At 39.7% G+C, this 15,119-nt stretch overlaps 1 protein-coding gene across 1 annotated transcript in view; it reads right to left on the reverse strand.

Moving 5' to 3' along the window:
* LOC117323158 (nesprin-1-like) overlaps nucleotides 1–15,119 on the reverse strand; it is a 180,777-nt gene that overhangs the window by 113,966 nt on the left and 51,692 nt on the right. Inside the window, 13 exon segments of the mRNA XM_033878197.1 lie at nucleotides 3,645–3,821; nucleotides 3,930–4,097; nucleotides 6,595–6,747; nucleotides 6,888–7,214; nucleotides 7,710–7,874; nucleotides 8,302–8,454; nucleotides 8,698–9,024; nucleotides 9,487–9,651; nucleotides 9,901–10,041; nucleotides 10,215–10,541; nucleotides 10,816–11,133; nucleotides 13,428–13,445; nucleotides 13,784–14,110. Coding sequence (XP_033734088.1) covers nucleotides 3,645–3,821; nucleotides 3,930–4,097; nucleotides 6,595–6,747; nucleotides 6,888–7,214; nucleotides 7,710–7,874; nucleotides 8,302–8,454; nucleotides 8,698–9,024; nucleotides 9,487–9,651; nucleotides 9,901–10,041; nucleotides 10,215–10,541; nucleotides 10,816–11,133; nucleotides 13,428–13,445; nucleotides 13,784–14,110 — 2,766 coding nt within the window.

The raw sequence follows: 15,119 nt of genomic DNA on the forward strand, positions 1-15,119 counted from the left end.
CTGGAATGGCACAGAGTAAACATGAAAAGCCTGAGTATATATATCTCAGATCAACTTCTATCACATTTTTATATCACAAAGTTGTCTCTTCAGATTAACGGAATGTTTAAGGTGTAAAAAATGTCCAGTGTTCAATAGCATCCACGGTTTCCTTAAAGCTCCATTCTTGTAACGATAAAAAGTGGACCTGCTTCCATCCGACCAATAAGGTACACAAACATCACATAGTAAAATCCTCTTTAAGTACACATCATTATACTTGATGTTCGTCACTAATGTAATTCTTTGTCTTCTGGTGGTTGAACTGATTTGTGGTTTCGAGTTCAGAAACAAATGATATCAGAGTCATCAATGGGGTTTGCGAGAACTGACCGAAGCATGGCGAAGTGACCGGAGTGACCAGGAGGAACTGACCAGGAACTGACCAGTCAATACCAGTAGAGATCTATGTGATCCAAAACTACCTGTGAAGCAGATTAACAAAGAGTCTCACTCACAAACCACGATAACCTTAACAGTTCCAACTACAGCCTTAATTATACAGAGGCGGATCCAGGGCCACAGGAAGTGCAACAGGGGCATTCACTCTAATTTACTGACAAAATATTCAATACCAAGCAAAAAATACTTGTAAAGACTAACGCACTTGCATTCAAAGTAATTTCATGAAGTTGTAGATTTAAATAATTTCTTTAGCCAGAACTAAATTTCCATGAAAAAAAGCTACTGATTTGATATGAAAACTCCTGGTTATCTCCCCTGGATCCACTGCTGTTTCTTATATGAACATGTTAAAGCAACATAAACCCACAAACTTACTAGCAATGGAGTTGTAATGAAAGCTAGGTACTAATTAATAATAGTGATGGCAACATCTAATTACTTTAGCATTCTTGGCATCAAATTAATTTCTTATGAATCCTGATCAGACTTAAAATCTTACAATGTGATATGTCCATAAGTATGACAAATCCTTACATATTTCTAGTTTTTCTGTTTTTATTTTTTCCTTTTTTTTTTTTTTTTTTTTATTAAATCCTTATTTTTTCACCTGATTACCACACAAAACAATAATTAATTAAAATTACATTGATATTTCAACATTCTGTGAATGGTAAAAGAATTTCATTTTGACAATCCTTCACCTACATAATTATGTTTTTGTGTGATGACAGTGGACCCAGAAAACAGCTATTTTCTATTGTGCTTAAAAATGGAAATTGAATCTGTGCATGTGACGTTATCAAAAGTAGAGGATAAGAAAAACATTGTAAAATCTATTTTGTATTCATCCAGAGGAAAAGAAAAACATTGTAAAATCTATTTTGTATTCATCCAGAGGAAAAGAAAAACAAAACACATTGCCTATTGCACAATCCAAAAATGATTTTTGACCAAACACGACAAATTGAATGAGGAAAAAAAAAAGATCTGTGAACAAATTTTACTGAAATATTTTTTAGTGTTGTTTAAATCTTTTTTAATATAATTTCAAATTTATTTATTGTTTTTTAGCAAGCGACAATTTTGAAATTTTTGAAAATAAATAAACAATAAAAACAGGGGAGAGGTGCTCTAGAAGCATAGCAAAGGATGGCCAAAATATAAAACACAAAATCACTCGCTTCTCCACAAAAACTCGACACAATCATACAATATACTACCTAGAGAGTAAAGTATGGTATAAAGAGATATTCTGGTTATACAGTCTAACAACTAGGGTAGGGAAGTAAAGACAATGATATTCAGAGGACACAAATAATAAAAATTCAAATGCAGACAACATCAACTTTTAATGACTTTAACAAATCCATGTGATTGTATCAGAGTGTTAGGTGTACAACTGACATCAGCAGCCTATCGTAACAGTTAGAACACCAGAGGGATAAGGGACCATTGACAGGGCAGGCATATACACTACAACAAACATGCTGAAGCCTTTCTCTCCATGATTTAATATAAACAGTCATCGCTATCTCAGAATATTATCAAACATTGTTCCGATTAAGTGAGTTAAAAAAAGAACAAACAGGAAGGCATAATGTTAAATAAAGACCAAATTAAATATGAAGAAAAAAGACACTGGTGAAAATTTACAATTGTGTGGTAGTAAAACATTCTACCATGGAATTAAGTTACCATAGCAACCCTGTAAAGAACAATGACTCCTTGACCATCCTTTGTGTGCATGTCTTCCAGGCTTAATTACAAATGTATTTGACCCTCCATAACATGTCTGATATTCTACACAAGCATTAGCCCTTTTCACCTGTAGGATTCTAATTTTAGTGATTAAGACTATTGGTTGACCTATAGGTCATGACACATTGGCTGCAAACCAAAGTAATGCTTCTTTGGTTGCAAACCGAAGTCATGGTACCTGTGACTATGGTAATGAGCTAAAGGACATGTCACTATGGCTGCAAACTGTAGGTCATGTCCCTAAAGTCATGGGTCCTCCAACCATGGCTATGGGCCAAACAACATGTCACTATGGTTGCGAACAGTATGTCACGTCACTATGGCTACAAGTTGTAGTTCATGTCACTATGGCTACAAGTTGCAGGTCACGTCACTATGGCTACAAGTTGTAGGTCATGTCACTATATGGCTACAAGTTGTAGTTCATGTCACTATGGCTACAAGTTGTAGGTCATGTCACTATGGCTACAAGTTGTTGGTTATGTCACTATGGCTACAAGTCATATGTCATGCCACTATAGCTGCAAACCAAATCTAATGTTACTGCAAAGCCAACAGTCATGTTATGATGGCTGTTAGCCAAAGGTCATGTCATGGTGGCTACAAGGCAAGCACCATGTCACTAAGATTGCAAGCCAAAGATCATGTCCTTATGGCTAAAAGCCAATGTTCTTGTCACTATGGCTGCAAGCCAAATGTCATGTCACTAAGGCTGCAAGCTAAAGGTCATGTCATTAAGACTGCAAGCCAAAGGTCATGTCACTAAGGCTGCAATCTAAAGGTCATGTCACTAAGACTGCAAGCCAAAGGTCATGTCACTAAGACTGCAAGCCAAAGGTCATGTCACTAAGGCTGCAAGCCAAAGGTCATGTCACTAAGACTGTAAGCCAAAGGTCATGTCACTAAGACTACAAGCCAAAGGTCATGTCACTAATGGCTGCAAGCCAAAGGTCATGTCACTAAGACTGTAAGCCAAAGGTCATGTCACTAAGGCTGCTAGTCATAGGTCATGTCAGTATGACAGCTAGCCATAGGTCATGTCAGTATGACAGCTAGTCATAGGTCATGTCAGTATGACAGCTAGCCATAGGTCATGTCAGTATGACAGCTAGCCGTAGATTGATATGTTATTGGTGGTGCTAAAGATGATGATGGTGTGAGACTAGAAGCTGATGGAGAAAAGTGCACCCTTCATACACTCTAACACAGAATTCACCAAACGCAGAATTCAAATTAGCTAAAATTTAAATGAAATCATGTAGAAAAATGATTACATAGCACCAACAATACAAACATTTGGTGAACTCTGTGTTAAAAACATCTTAAATTCTGCGTATTTTAGAATGTTTACCTTACTTAATTAGAATTCTTCTTCAGTAACAGAAAGTATGTAATAGTGAAGATGAAGATTGCTGTCTACACATGCATTGAGGAAGACTTACCCTGATCTGCTCAGCTGTTGTCTGTAAGTTGAGATAACTCTCCTCCAAGTTCTGCATCTGAGACTGAACCTGTTGTGTCATCTTAGGGACTCTGATATTATCCTGTACGAGATTACGGCCACGGTGAGAGACCTCGTCCAGTGTTGACCGATAGCACTCGATTTCCTTGATTAGGCCCTGTGATATCAATACAATCAGGTTATAAACAGAGGATTTAATACTCACAAGCATGTAGAAGCCATTTTATAAAAAGCTGTACGATTCTTAGGAGTGTAGGATGCTTACCCGATGTTTGTCAATTTGTCGCTGCGTGAGTTCCATGGTGCTGACATTCAGGGAGTTGTGAGACATGAGTTTGAATGAAGTCTGCAGCAGCCATTTCTCGCTGTCCTGCTGAGCCTCGTGGAAGTCCAGATGGTCATGGTAAGCTTGCTCAAGTTTGGACACAATCTCCTGTTAATTGACATGAGTCATTACACAATGGGTACCATGATAGTTTGTCAGCCTCCATTATTAGTGACAAGATTCAGAATATACATATGTACTTGCGTTTTTGAAATCAAAACATTAAAACTATGAAATTTATTTAATTATGGGGCTTAAATTGCAACTTCCCATTCAGACTTTGACATAATTTTCAACCTATTTTAGTTTCCTCAGACACCTTATAAGCTTCTTGGCATTAATACTGACTTAACGCCTTTAGCATCACTGACGTGTGTCGTTATGATAGATAACGGTAGGAGGTGGAGTGGTGTACGTATCTGTACCCGACTGAGGACTCGGTCGTATCACTGATAGATAAAGGTAGGAGGTGGAGTGGTGTACGTACCTGTACCCGACTGAGGACTCGGTCGTATCACTGATAGATAAAGGTAGGGGGTGGAGTCATGTACGTACCTGTACCCGACTGAGGACTCGGTCGTATCACTGATAGATAAAGGTAGGGGGAGGAGTCATGTACGTACCTGTGACGACTGAGGACTCGGTCGTATCGCTGATAAAGGTAGGGGGTGGAGTGGTGTACGTACCTGTGACGACTGAGGACTCGGTCGTATCACTGATAGATAAAGGTAGGGGGTGGAGTGGTGTACGTACCTGTACCCGACTGAGGACTCGGTCGTATCACTGATAGATAAAGGTAGGAGGTGGAGTCATGTACGTACCTGTACCCGACTGAGGACTCGGTCGTATCACTGATAGATAAAGGTAGGGGGAGGAGTCATGTACGTACCTGTGACGACTGAGGACTCGGTCGCATCACTGATAGATAGAGGTAGGGGGTGGAGTCATGTACGTACCTGTACCCGACTGAGGACTCGGTCGTATCACTGATAGATAAAGGTAGGGGGTGGAGTGGTGTACGTACCTGTGCCCGACTGAGGACTCGGTCGTATCACTGATAGATAAAGGTAGGGGGAGGAGTCATGTACGTACCTGTGACGACTGAGGACTCGGTCGTATCGCTGATAAAGGTAGGGGGTGGAATGGTGTACGTACCTGTGCCCGACTGAGGACTCGGTCGTATCACTGATAGATAAAGGTAGGGGGAGGAGTCATGTACGTACCTGTGACGACTGAGGACTCGGTCGTATCGCTGATAAAGGTAGGAGGTGGAATGGTGTACGTACCTGTGCCCGACTGAGGACTCGGTCGTATCACTGATAGATAAAGGTAGGGGGAGGAGTCATGTACGTACCTGTGACGACTGAGGACTCGGTCGTATCACTGATAGATAAAGGAAGGGGGTGGAGTGGTGTACGTACCTGTGCCCGACTGAGGACTCGGTCGTATCACTGATAGATAAAGGTAGGGGGAGGAGTCATGTACGTACCTGTGCCCGACTGAGGACTCGGTCGTATCGCTGATAAAGGTAGGGGGTGGAATGGTGTACCTACCTGTGCCCGACTGAGGACTCGGTCGTATCACTGATAGATAAAGGTAGGGGGAGGAGTCATGTACGTACCTGTGACGACTGAGGACTCGGTCGTATCGCTGATAAAGGTAGGAGGTGGAGTGGTGTACGTACCTGTGCCCGACTGAGGACTCGGTCGTATCACTGATAGATAAAGGTAGGGGGAGGAGTCATGTACGTACCTGTACCCGACTGAGGACTCGGTCGTATCACTGATAGATAAAGGTAGGGGGAGGAGTCATGTACGTACCTGTGACGACTTAGGACTCGGTCGTATCGCTGATAAAGGTAGGGGGTGGAGTGGTGTACGTACCTGTGACGACTGAGGACTCGGTCGTATCACTGATAGATAAAGGTAGGGGGTGGAGTCATGTACGTACCTGTGACGACTGAGGACTCGGTCGTATCACTGATAGATAAAGGTAGGGGGAGGAGTCATGTACGTACCTGTACCCGACTGAGGACTCGGTCGTATCGCTGATAAAGGTAGGGGGAGGAGTGGTGTACGTACCTGTGCCCGACTGAGGACTCGGTCATATCACTGATAGATAAAGGTAGGGGGTGGAGTCATGTACGTACCTGTGTCCGACTGAGGACTCGGTCATATCACTGATAGATAAAGGTAGGGAGTGGAGTGGTGTACGTACCTGTACCCGACTGAGGACTCGGTCATATCACTGATAGATAAAGGTAGGGGGAGGAGTCATGTACGTACCTGTGCCCGACTGGGGACTCGGTCGTATCACTGATAGATAAAGGTAGGGAGTGGAGTCATGTACGTACCTGTATACGACTGAGAACTCGGTCGTATCACTGATAGATAAAGGTAGGGGGAGGAGTCATGTACGTACCTATATACGACTGAGGACTCGGTCGTATCACTGATAGATAAAGGTAGGGGGTGGAGTGGTGTACCCGACTGAGGACTCGGTCGTATCACTGATAGATAAAGGTAGGGGGTGGAGTGGTGTACCCGACTGAGGACTCGGTCGTATCACTGATAGATAAAGGTAGGGGGTGGAGTAATGTATGTACCTGTGCCCGACTGAGGACTCGGTCGTATCGGTTCTGGACGTTAGACAGTGTATCCGACACTTCTCGGTTCTCACTGAGAGCCTCCAGATTGGCGACACGTTCAGCTAATTCATTGACGAGGCGGCGGTGGTTTTCAATGTCACTCATTACCAGCTGGCAACATAAAACATTTACATATGTATTTCACCACAAGGCATTTCACTCTTACACCTTAAAGACATACGATAGAATATAATACACAATAAACATGTTTTACAATCCTGGGGTTTATACTGCTATGGTTCACTACTGACCTTGAATTTGTCGAGCTGCGTCTTTTTCTCCACAAGTTGGGCCCGAGGATCGGGATCCATGGCTAGCTGGTTCTCCATATCGGCAAGCCAATTGATTAAACTGCCATAGTACTCTTCATAATCGTTCCAGCGATCCTGAACACCTTCTAACATGGCTGAGGTCTCGGAGATAGCCTGGTTTAGTTTCTCCCACTCGTTTGTTAGCTCGGTCACCTGCTGTTCGATGATTCTCTTACCGTCGGAGGAAGTGTTTGGTAGAATTCTCTCGGCGAGATCGCAGACAAGATTCACTTTCCTCAGTCCCTCGTCCATGTTAGTCGTAATGTCCTGAAAACAACATCATGTTTAATTTCTTAACCGACTACTTCATATTGAATTTCTTAACTGACATCATATTTAATTTCTTAACAAACACTATCAATTCATATTCAATTTCTTAACTGACCACATTTTATTCAATTCCTAAATTAATCACAGCATAAAACATACCTTCACTAACTACATCATATTAAATAATTAAATTAGCCATATCATATTTAATACCTTAAACCTATTGCCTAATTAAAGTGGAGGCAACCAGACTTATACCAGATTTACTGTTGACTAATACCAGATTTACTGTTGACTTATACCAGATTTACTGTTGACTTATACCAGATTTACTGTTGACTAATACCAGATTTACTGTTGACTTATACCAGATTTACTGTTGACTAATACCAGATTTACTGTCGACTTATACCAGATTTACTGTTGACTTATACCAGATTTACTGTCGACTTATACCAGATTTACTGTTGACTTATACCAGAATTTATTTACCTTGATGTCATCCATGCGATCCTGGACAGCGTGCCAGTCGCCGGACGTGTCATTACAGGCATTGACACGCTCATCAACCTCAGCGAGCCAATCAGCAGCATCGTCAAATGCTGTGTTGTAACTTTTGTGGTCTTTGGCGTTCTCTGACAGTCTGTGAACCATACCCTGAAGAGATGGAGAATATATTGAATATTATGTTATAAGTATACATCCTGTCTGTGAAAAAAGTATTTTGTTTGTATAGAATCTTTTCAGGAACCAAGGGAGCATTAGAATATTGATAATGTTTTAGTAATTGATACATCTTTACATATAAACTGAGTGAGTATCTCAACCGTTTTCATGGAGTATGACATCTTTAAAATCAAATCGTTATATTCTTGATTATTTATCTTGCGTGCAGAGAGAACGTACTTTTGAATTTCCATCAAAGAGTTTTTCTTCCTATAAATTATGGTTGATATCTATATCACAACTGCAGAAGAGAGTCATGGTTGTTTGTTATATTTTTTTGTTAAGATATATATAAGCTAGCCAAACTCTGCCCCATTTAAGATTCCAAGAGACAGCTACAGTACAGATAAAGACAAACCTTGGCGGCGGACACGAGTCCCTGGTACTTGGCTGACAGTAACATCATGTTATTGGAGAGACGAGGATCAGAGCTCCTTTGTGATACAGCATCTGTACGATCCTTCACATGTTCCAAAGCTGCCTTCCTCTTCAGAATCTCATCAAAAACGTCCTATTCAACAAGAGTTTGAATAAATTTAAATCTCAGGAAAAGATTTCATGATGATAATACAGAAATTTACAGACCAATAATAACTGTCAAAATCATCAATTTCATCAGTAATCATCAACAAATGAATCAATAAAGATCCTGGCCTCGGCATCCATCAATAATCATTAACAAATTAATTAACAAAGACCCTGACCTCTGCGTCCATCAATAATTATCAACAAATTCATTAATAAAGACCCTCACCTCGGCTTCCAGGAGCTGCTGTTCTTTGTGCTGCTGGTCGGGTTTATTTTCCTGAAGACCTTTCACCTTGCCTTCCATTTTTTCGGACCATTGGTGGAAACGTTGGTACTCCTCATCGAGTTCTAGCCAGTTCCCAATACATGCCTCTAGATTAGCCTCCATCTCATTAACGGAGGAGGCAAAGGCATTCCAGTCTTCCTTCAGGTTGGTAAGCTCTTTATGGATGGCTTCCTGTCCGCGTGGGGCCGTGGTCTGACACACACGTTCACCAAGCTGTGTAGCATTGTTCACCATATCTTGACCCTGTCGCATCTCACCTTTGAAATCCTACATCAGCCCAAAAATATAATGTACATTTAGTATAAACTTTCAGTCAAATTCAAAATCAAAACTAGAAAAGTAAACATCAATTTGTTATGAAGCCACAACACTACATGACAAGATTTTGTCAAACAAAACTGTACTCTGAGTAATATTTAACACAAAATGCTGTCAACCAAGCATGCTATTACTTCTCTTCAATACTGATTTGTCAAGAAGAGAAACCCAAAAAAATTCATCCCAGACTTAGTTTGATATTACTATGTTTTGTTTTCTGTTACAAATACTTTCCGTTTCTCTATCAGACCTGTTGACTTAATCAGATATCAGATCATTTTTTATACACAATATCCTGACAGTGTACCATACATACAGATATCAGATCATTTTTTATACACAATATCCTGACAGTGTACCATACATACAGATATCAGATCATTTTTTATACACAATATCCTGACGGTGTACCTTGAGCTGCTGCAGTCTGTCCTGTAGAGTTCTTCGGTCGCCAGAGTAGTCACTGAGACGTTGGAGACGATGTCGATTATTAGCGAGCCAGTCCAGACATGCTATATAGGCCCGGCGGTACTCCTCATGGCTCTGTACTTGGTCCTCAAGACGCTCCGTCAGGTCCTAGAATTAACAAAACATTCAAATTACCACAATATCATACAACATAATATATAGACAAAGGCGAATTAACAAAACATTCAAATTACCACAATGTCATATTTTATTGTAAAACAATAATGGACTGGTCACGTCATATGTACATATATTATACACCTGTATCTTATTTAATGATAAATACATTTATCATTAACTAGATTATCAAAACATGTAACAAAGATAAATTTGTGACGGTCCAGCATCTTAACCCACCTTGGATTGATTGGCAGCCCTGTTGAAGCGAGAGCGGAGGTCGGAGGCCACAGTCTGGGGACGTCCATCCCTCAGATTAGATGATTTGTCCTCTAACTTTGTGAGAGCGTCTTTGTGAGCGGCAATGTCAGCTTGTAACGCCTAGTGAGGTAATGAAAACCACAATTAGGTATCGCTTTACACTAAAATCAATATGCCAGACGTTTCCAGGCTTTGATTAGATTTTATTAAGAACTTAAGGTCACATTAATTAATCCCATCAGTGGTCAGATCCTTGATTACATACCACAGTAAAACCAATAGGAGACACCTACCCTACTCTTTTCCAGACTTGAACGTTTCTCAGGAAGGTCAGCACGCAGTTCTGGGTCAACTCTGAGTTTGGTCTCTACATCTGCTAGCCAGTTGTTGAAGTGGTCATACAGACGGTCGAAGTCGCTCCACTGTGTCAGTGCGGACTCGAGGCTACGCTTGGCCTGTGACACATCTGTTAAGAGATTCTCATAGTCCAGCTTAGCAGTCTCTGTCTCCTGTTTGACAACAAGACAGCCGCGCTGGTTTGTATTGGGCAGTACACGCTCGGAACATTCTAACAAGGCTCGCAGGTAGTTGTGCCCCTGATCCATTGCTGCTTGTATTGCCTAGAACAAATAACAAATTACACATCAATGTTTTGTCAATTGATCAGTCCATAATATAACAAATTACACATCATTGTTTTGTCAAGTGATCTGTCCATAATATTAACATCATATAATCAGAACACAGACCCAAGGAAACAAAGAAAGATAGCATTACTGTACAAGACAAAATTCCTGAATCTGATAAAAGTTATTTTCAGTAACACAATAATCAAAACGTATCCTTGATCCTGCCCAGATTAGAACCTGTCAGTGACGAGTCATATTTACTTACAGCAATCCTGCTGATCTTGGTTCCCACATCATCTTTAGATCCAGCCGAGTCTTGAACTTGGCGGAGACCTTGCTGGGTTTCCTGAAGCCAATCTTGGAAATCCTCCAGGTTTTGTCTGTATGAACGGTGATTTTCGAAGTAGGCCTCCAGATTTTTGACAATGTCCTTGGAAAGGGCAATCACACCCTGGTATCGTGTTGTGAGCTGAGTGATGGCGTGGGACGTCTTGGCGTCAGCATTGGTTTGGAGTAGAGCTTGAGCTTTCTCATTCACCTTGTCTAGGGAGCTCTGCTTACCCAACACATCCTCCAGGTAATTCTACAGGTAAAGTCGAGGTAAATTATAGGTAGTCTGATAGTAATTGTACAGGTAAAGTCAAGGTATATCACAGGTAGTCTTAGAGTAAATCTACAGGTAAAGTCCAGGTATATTACAGGTAGTCTGACAGTAATTGTACAGGTAAAGTCCAGGTATAGTACAGGTAGTCTGATAGTAATTGTACAGGTAAAGTCAAGGTATATCACAGGTAGTCTGATAGTAATTGTACAGGTAAAGTACAGGTATATCACAGGTAGTCTCATAGTAATTGTACAGGTAAAGTACAGGTATATCACAGGTAGTCTTAGAGTAAATCTACAGGTAAAGTCAAGGTATATCACAGGTAGTCTGATAGTAATTGTACAGGTAAAGTACAGGTATATCACAGGTAGTCTCATAGTAATTGTACAGGTAAAGTACAGGTATATCACAGGTAGTCTGATAGTAATTCTACAGGTAAAGTCCAGGTATAGTACAGATAGTCTGATAGTAATTGTACAGGTAAAGACCAGGTATATAACAGGTAGTCTGATAGTAATTCTACAGGTAAAGTCCAGGTATATTACAGGTAAAGTCCAGGTATATTACAGGTTATGCCTTTGTCTACCTGTGAATGTTACCTGTAGTTTTACATGACTATTTTTGTCTTAAGTGTTATATAATGTAATGAATAAAGCTTTCTTTGCCCTGCAGGTGTAAATAATGAAAATGTTTAACAAGTTGATATTTCCAAATGAAAGTATCAGTGTAACACCTTGGAAATAAAACATATTAACAAACACGGGAATAAGACTGTTAGCACATTCATTCTTTATGTTAAAAGATGGGGGAGGGGGGAGGAGAGGGGTAATTCATTGCAAACATGCTTTGTTACAGGGCAGTCCAGGATAAGGAGTAGTTACCAGATATCTACTGCACTGACCTACGTACCTATATCAGAGATATAATGGTACAGGGATTCTATCATCAGATATCTACTGTACCGACCCACGTACCTATATCAGAGATATAATGTTACAGGGATTCTATCATCAGATACTTACTGTACTGACCTACGTACCTATATCAGAGATATAATGGTACAGGGATTCTATCATCAGATATCTACTGTACTGACCTACGTACCTATATCAGAGATATAATGTTACAGGGATTCTATCATCAGATATCTACTGTACTGACCTACGTACCTTATATCAGAGATATAATGGTACAGGGATTCTATCATCAGATATCTACTGTACCGACCCACGTACCTATATCAGAGATATAATGTTACAGGGATTCTATCATCAGATATCTACTGTACTGACCTACGTACCTATATCAGAGATATAATGGTACAGGGATTCTATCATCAGATATCTACTGTACTGACCTACGTACCTATATCAGAGATATAATGGTACAGGGATTCTATCATCAGATATCTACTGTACTGACCTACGTACCTTATATCAGAGATATAATGGTACAGGGATTCTATCATCAGATATCTACTGTACCGACCCACGTACCTATATCAGAGATATAATGTTACAGGGATTCTATCATCAGATACTTACTGTACTGACCTACGTACCTATATCAGAGATATAATGGTACAGGGATTCTATCATCAGATATCTACTGTACTGACCTACGTACCTTATATCAGAGATATAATGGTACAGGGATTCTATCATCAGATATCTACTGTACCGACCCACGTACCTATATCAGAGATATAATGGTACAGGGATTCTATCATCAGATATCTACTGTACTGACCTACGTACCTATATCAGAGATATAATGTTACAGGGATTCTATCATCAGATATCTACTGTACTCTGTGACCTACATACCTAAATTAAATAGATATTGTACAGAGATTGTCTCCTCAGTTCTGTAGGAGATTCTACTAATACCTATGTAAACAATAGTGGGGTTTTACATTTAATGGCCTATTATAGCGTAGATATGGTAAATCTAAGTACCATTGCTGAATCCTAACCACATTCCAACTCAGACTCGTACATTGTTAAAACAATTTTAATTCAAATTTCTGTTGTTTTTTTCATTTATAATTTGAGCCTTTTGAACATATTAACTAAAAGTATCAATACTTCAAAATTTCAGATCAAATAAAGCTAATATGATTTTACATCAAACAGGATTTCTGAGAGAATTGTTTCAAGATCCTCGGACTCCTATCTATCTATATGAGGATTCATGCTTTCACAGAATTGGGGGGAAAAGGAAGGTAACACATCTAATCAACATCTTACCCCGCCTATCTCGGCGGTACTTACACAAAAATGTAACTTCAACTGCGTGTGGAAAAGTTCAATGAAAACACATTATTTCCATGTCACCCAGAAATTTTTGTTTGAAAATTTTAGTTACCAATGGAGTGATTATAGAATGTTCAACAAAGTCAAACTAATTTTATAATAATTAAAAGCTTTTTCTTTTCCATATCTATATGGACATCTTTATAACAAGAATCTTAATTTAAGAATTCCAATAATGAAACTTTCTTTTCTATATATGTACAGTGAGTATTTGTGTGATAACAGTTATGATCTGAAAGCTAACTACCAAAGCAATAGATTAGAAAAATCTGTTCCTTCAAGCGATGATGGCAACTAGGACTTTAACCACCTACCTGGTATTGTTCCCAGTGTCTCTTCTTCTCGTCAGCAGAAGATTTAAGGTCAAGGTCGGCCCTCAGGTAACTTTCTGTCTCCTTCAGCCAGCTGTTGAAAGAGTTATAACTTTCCTCAAAGTCGTTCCAGCGAGTCACACATCGATCCAGATCTTCTTGTGCATCTGTCAGCTGAGTACGGTATTCCTCAAAGTCACGCTTCATTGAGGCCAGTTCCTGACGGATTTTCGTTTGTCCAGTAGCTGATGTTGATGAGAGAGTTGCCTCCCCTGACTTGGTAGCATCGGTTAGTCGCTGAGCTCCTTGACTGATATCTGCCATCAGAGCCTATTAAACAGAAATAATACCAATTGTATGTATTGTCCTCAGAGTGTCAGAGATTTTAGTGCAGAAACTTTAAACCACATTTAACTTGTATAAAAAAATCACAGTACCGGTAAATTCAAAGATAAATTCTATGTCAATGAAAACACGAATCAAATTACACAAACAGAGCGCAGATTAGATAATTGCCAAAGATTTACACTAAGGATAAACGAGACAGTTGTACCATCCTTATAAAGCCCAGCTGACATATTACTCAACAGGGTCTCTTACTGTATATATCCTTATAAAGCCCAGCTGACATATTGCTCAACAGGGTCTCTTACTGTATATATCCTTATAAAGCCCAGCTGACATATTGCTCAACAGGGTCTCTTACTGTATACCGATCTTTGTCTGAGATCTACCGTAAATATTCGCGTATAGTGCGCATTTTTTTTCAAAAATTGACAAGTGAAAAAGACCACTGCGCACTATACGCAAGTATAAGCCTTTTCCCAGTCAGAATGAATGTGATTTGACTGAGATTTGTGATCGTTTCCTTCCACAGCAGGATTGATTTAATACTTATATATATATATATAACATATATAAAGCATAAAGAAAGTAATAGTTAACAAATTATCAAAGAAATGAATAGTTATTTTAATGTTTAATTCCTTGAAATTGTGTATTTATCAGCAATTATGTGGATTTATCTAAGTCGATCGTGAGCCACATGTTCCGTACACATACGATCTCACTTGAGCATGTTCCCGTATTCAGGTCCAAAACGATGTATAACATCTCAATTAACATCAAACAAAACTTGAAATGATATAGCAGTACTTAGTTATTTCAAACTTCTAAATTAATCACCTTATAAATCTAGAATGTTGCCAGAAACTGATAACGTTCAACTTGTTTATTTACGGAAGCTGTAACAGCACGCATGCGCAATTAGCACGGGTAACACTAATGCCTTGATCTCGTGCGGCAGTCACTGACCAACTGGCCATATATAACACGATCT

Source organism: Pecten maximus, chromosome 3, assembly GCF_902652985.1.
Source record: "Pecten maximus chromosome 3, xPecMax1.1, whole genome shotgun sequence".
NCBI lineage: Eukaryota > Metazoa > Mollusca > Bivalvia > Pectinida > Pectinidae > Pecten > Pecten maximus.